Genomic DNA, 5,390 nt, shown 5'->3' on the forward strand with positions numbered 1-5,390 from the left:
CAATATTCCAAACATGGAAAAATACCTGTCGGCTATAATATTGTTATTTTCAAATGTTTTCACGATAAATCCTTTTGAATATGGATTATTAGTTTCACTGGTGCAAATGTTAGTTATGAGAAATTCATCCGTACACACGAGAAAGAAATGTTTACTGTATAACAATAGATAGTCACTCCTTTTGTCCACAATAATTTTTCACCTAAGAACATTTCAAAAATGTTTATCATGTTACTAAAAAAAATATAAATTAACACTTGTTGGTTTTACCTTATGGAACACTTCATTGAATATTTCCATCAGTTAGAGCAGAACCTCTACGCAAAATAAATTCGAATGGCTTTTGTTTCAATATTCTTGTGAAGTAAGGGGTACGAAAAATTTAACTTTGTATTTGTCTATTGATGCTTGTCAGTGTTAACTAATTAATTTGCAATTCATTTATCAGTGAACGAATGAAAAAGGTTATTGGGTTTTTTGACATTGCAGTGTTAAACTCTCATCGGAATAAGGCAAATAGTTATTGTGAAGTTACACTGAAGCAATAACAGTATAGATGACGTTTTTATTACGGCAAGTTTTCCAACCAAATGGGCTAAGAGGAAGTTTGATTAGCCTTACGGGTATGTCAATAGGTATATACATGTTATTAGGAGTGAATTCAACGTAAATGGCTCTGTCATTACCTACTTGTTCCACCTTAATCAGAATTTAGACGTGGGTTTAACCATGGACCTTTTGTCATCCTGTGACCACATTATTGGTATTTGCCTCATTTGTAAGCCCTATATTATTTCATAAACTCCTCTCTTCCGAAGCCCAAAGAGTGAAATTACACCTAGTACAAAGAAATTGAAGTTTTCTCAGGGCAGGTCCCTTAGTTAACTTTGTATCATGTTGTTGGTGGGATACTGCCTTGCTATTCCAATGAGGTGTGAGAAACCACAAAACTTCCCTTTAATGCATTCTTAATCCGAGAGTACCAGACTCAAAATAATCAACAGCGTACTTGGTACATGAGGCTGTTGTTTTTAAAGACAGAATTCATCACTTAATGGTGACCAATCTGCAATTGTTTTAATTAAAAATACGATATTGGCGATTCTAATTTTGATTTTCTTTGGTGGTTGTCCTTGATCATATTATTTTTCAGCTCCGCTGAGAACTTTCAAACGATGGGTCGCTCCTACTCTTGTGGAAATGAAAAGGCGCAAACAAAAAATGGGCCCACAGCCAATACCCCGGCGGTCTTCATTTTTGGAATGGTAATTAAATGCTTTCACAGTAAAAAGTTTCTTTAGGTTGCTCCTACGACAAATTTCAAATTTTCCCCTCGTATATAAAGCGTAGGAATTTGTAATATCATGGGAAGAGAACCAATAAACTGTTGGTCATCCAAATATAATAAATTTCAAATTGCTAATTTATGGATGTTACCCCTCATCACTTATATCGTGCCAAGATTAATCTCTCAAGCATGAGTACCCATTATTTTGAGGATGAACTTCTAATTCTTAAAAGGTAAGGATTTCCTGATGGAATGGAACCCCCATCATATTGCTAAGAAACTCTTGAGAGATTAGAATACCTATATTGAATTGATTTGTTTCTCAGTAATTTCTGATCAAATGACACATTTCGGGAAAAACATCCCTAACAGGAAATGTTGTGTAATATTAGAAAGAACAAAAGCATTAACTACTAAATATTAATAAAACAGCTTAATATGTATAATTAAATTAATATGTCCGATTTTTAGTACGTCCTAAACTTCAAGTGTACTAGTGTTTTATATGAATTTGACCATTTCAAAATAAAATGTTAATTTATGCATTCATTTGCGGCATGTAATTCACCACCAATCTGACCATTAAGTACCTGCTCAGCCACAAATGCCATAATGCAAAAGCTCTCTAAGCAGGTTGATGAAAATTTCATGGTGTAATACGGCATTTGTCTAGGTAAAAAATCTGAAGAAAGGGGGTCCAATCAAATGCCTTGCATGAACTAATTACTCTTCATTTTTTCTTCATAAATATCATTTAGTATTTGCTAAAAGAAATTCACTCCTGATCAGCAGAAATAATATTCGTTACATTTTAGAAAAATGAACTACTCCACTAAATGCATAAACGTTTGGAATTCTAGATTTTAGAAATTGCCAAGACTTGGTATGGAAAGTAGATTTTTTTCACAGATCTATGGCTATTCAAGAATCTCAGATATTCAATAATGACTGATGGAGTAAGATTCCAGTATGCTAAACTTGAAGAAAGAATGGTGAAAATAATAGCAAAACTTGATTAATCTTCAATGTTAACAATGATTTTATAAAATAATATTTCCTTAAACTGTAAAGGATTTTTTACACCACTGTGAAAGTGAAAAAGAGTGGAAAATTGAGATTGGTATGGTGATGTATGGGGAAAGTAAATCCCTTGACAGTGATTAGATGCAAATTCCTAGTTAACACATGGTTAAGGTAGCCCAGAGCTGGTCCCTGGTGAGGGAAAACTGCCCAAGCCTAAGCAGTGTGACTGTGTGTGCATTTTAAGTTCCTGAATAGAGTCTGGCAATATGATTAATTTTCTTGTTAACCTATTCAGGAAATACCTCCCGTGTAAACATTAATGTTTTAATATTTTGAATGTGTGTCTGATCACCGGCGATGGATTAACTTTCCCCATAAATCACCTCACCAATCTCATTTTCCCTCTCTTTTTTACTTTCACAGTGGCGTTTAAACCTTTTACAGCTCAAGAAAATATTATTTAATATAGCCAGTCTAAAAAGAGGCTTCGGGAAGCTCAATTTGTCCTTTCCAATGTTTACCCAATGTGGGCGCATCCTAAAAATTTTGATCAAGTAATCTCTATAACAGAATTGTATTGTATTTTCATTCTTCAGGAATTATGCTGCTGAACTATATGCCTTTGGAAAAAGATTAAATGAAGATTTCGAGGATAACTTACTGAAACAGGCTTTAACCCACAAGTCATATCTAGAAGAAGAAATAAAGAGGCAGAAAGAAGTTGGTATTGAAGATGTTCAATTGACTCTGAAAGATAATTCAGAGCTTATTGAAGAAGGTGAAAAATTTATGACTTCGTACATTAAAGGTTACCTCAGGATTATGTTACCACGTTTTCCAGAGGAAGGGATATGGTGAGTTGCTGGATATACTGAAAATAGATTTATATCATTAGTATTAATTTTCACAAATTTTATTAATATTTTAACTTTATTTTACAGTGCTGTGCATGATTATCTAATGACGAATGAGGTTCTTGCTCATGTTTCATCTCATATTGGAACCAAAGACCTTTTATTATGTGCTGTAAGTTGACTTCGTCTTATGAAAAATTACCATTTCTTATTTTTTTTAAAAATCTCTTACTGTAGTAATATTATTGTGATCACATAATATGTGAACCTATTTGGTATTATTGGAAGACTTTTTCTGATCATTTTAGTTCCCTTCCATAAAAGGGCAAGACATGTGAGGGCTACAGATTAGTTAGTTTAATTTTGCATGCAGCTCAAGTGGTTTTCTGGATCGTCAACAAGAGGGATCGAAAACAGGGAAAATGATTACTTAGGGAATGATCAGTTTGGGTCCAGGTAGGGGAGAGGCACGCGTGATGCCATTGCAGTAATGAGATCACTAATAGAGAGGAACATGGACTACAATCAGGATTTGTAGATTTTGAAAACATGTTTGATAGTTGAAATGGGAATGATAGAATTAGTGAATATATTGCAGAAAATAGAAGTAGATTGGAGGGATAGGGGATATCTGCAACTTCTAAGACTGCTAAGTTGCGAGTAATGGATAGGCAGTGCTAGAAGGGCCAAAAGGGTATTTAAATCACTAATTGGCTTTGGCCAGTTTTGGCTGGGTTAGGAAGATGATGCATTTCTTTTTATGGTATCATATAATTTACATTTTAATTAGTAAATAGCTTCAACTAGTGTTGAAAAAATTATGAAATAATCCAGATTCAAAATTATTATTAAGACCATTTGTGGCTAATTGACACCTTTCTTTAGGTGAAGATTTTGTGCATGTACTTTTTTAAAATTTAAGTCCTTGGAACTTCTATTTTTGCGGATGTTCCTGCTGTTCTTTATCTATACACATGATATTGAGTGCACTGTCTACTTCATTGAAATTTGAATAGACCAAGAAGTGCCTATATCTGTAGAAGGGGTTTTCCTTGAAATTTTCTCTTAGCCAATATGATCATTTGCAGGAGCACCCACCCACAGAAGCAACATTATCAAATACCTTGAAGGCCTTGGTTGGGGCATTGCTCAGAGGAGAGGATGATAAAGAGGAAGCCTTTGCGAGGGCTGGTGGCCTAGTACATGATCTTGTCATAACACAGTTGGCTGGTAGAGATTTAAATGAGTTGTGGGTTGGAATTGAGGGCAATGCAATAGCCACTCTCGCTGCTGTTCTCCATCGGGATGGAAGGGGACCACCAGAACCAAGATTGCTCTATGAAACCGGACCAACCACTATCTTAGCTTCATATGCTGTAGGCCTTTACTCGGACAAAGAAATGGTTGGATTTGGTTAGTAAAAAAAATCTACTCGCACTTTTGCTTAAAAGGAACTAGAATTTGTTTGAAAAAAATAGTATTTTGGTAATTATCCCATTGTGATACATGACTGATTGGCCTTTCTCTAGTTGTAGTCTTGTTGTTCTCTTTAATAGTTGTAATTATTTCCATTATTGAAGGTGAAGATAGTCTTCATTATACAAAACAGAACTGTGCATGATCTCTTAATGTGTCTCATAGGGGATTAATTCTAACTTTTTGTTACTTCCCTAGCATAATAAATTAAGATTTTTGTGGAAAAGCGTACTTTCATGTGCATAAGCTGGCTAATGATCGTCCAACAACCATTACCCAAGTCAGACTTCAGTTTGTCTTAAGTTTCTCATGAATCATCATCTGTAAAGAAAGAAGAATTAATCTAGTTCCTATGTCAAATTATAAAAAAAACTGTTGATCTTCTATTTTTAAGTTTTCAAAAGTCTACATTTTCTTGTTAGATAATAATATTGTATATCCTTTAAGGTTTTGGTGAAAATGTTGAAATTGCACAAGATATGGCAGCTAGAGATGCCCTGAAAAGGTTATTTCATACAAGAGACAATATGAGGCCACTTCCATTTAATCAACAACCAAGTTCAAACCATGTGATGCAAATGACGGATAAACCTAACATTAGTATGGACAATTGGGCAATGAGTGGGCTGAAGAACATTGTCAAATACTAATGTGCAAATAATTACATTCATATGAACAACTGCGATTAATGTTTTCTTTAGATGCTTTTTTTTATCTGTGATTTCTTGAGAAATAAAATTTCTTTATAA

At 34.1% G+C, this 5,390-nt stretch overlaps 1 protein-coding gene across 2 annotated transcripts; it reads left to right on the plus strand.

The window, feature by feature from the left end:
- The first annotated feature begins 292 nt into the window (after positions 1 to 292).
- Positions 293 to 5,388, plus strand: mRpL44 (mitochondrial ribosomal protein L44). 2 transcript variants are annotated; one of them, XM_071592756.1, is made up of 7 exons: positions 293 to 371; positions 490 to 623; positions 1,154 to 1,265; positions 2,908 to 3,165; positions 3,253 to 3,337; positions 4,254 to 4,578; positions 5,089 to 5,388. In XM_071592756.1, exons 2-7 carry the CDS (start codon positions 557 to 559, stop codon positions 5,289 to 5,291), a joined length of 1,050 nt encoding a protein of 349 aa, XP_071448857.1. In that variant the 5' UTR covers positions 293 to 371; positions 490 to 556; the 3' UTR covers positions 5,292 to 5,388. The 2 variants fall into 2 exon arrangements, with proteins under 2 accessions (XP_071448857.1, XP_071448856.1); XM_071592755.1 differs by lacking the exon at positions 293 to 371 and having other exon boundaries at positions 394 to 623.
- Positions 5,389 to 5,390: the final 2 nt, after the last annotated feature.

Source organism: Hetaerina americana, unplaced genomic scaffold (assembly GCF_022747635.1).
Source record: "Hetaerina americana unplaced genomic scaffold, ioHetAmer1.1.p SCAF_5, whole genome shotgun sequence".
In the NCBI taxonomy this organism is placed as follows: Eukaryota; Metazoa; Arthropoda; class Insecta; order Odonata; family Calopterygidae; genus Hetaerina; species Hetaerina americana.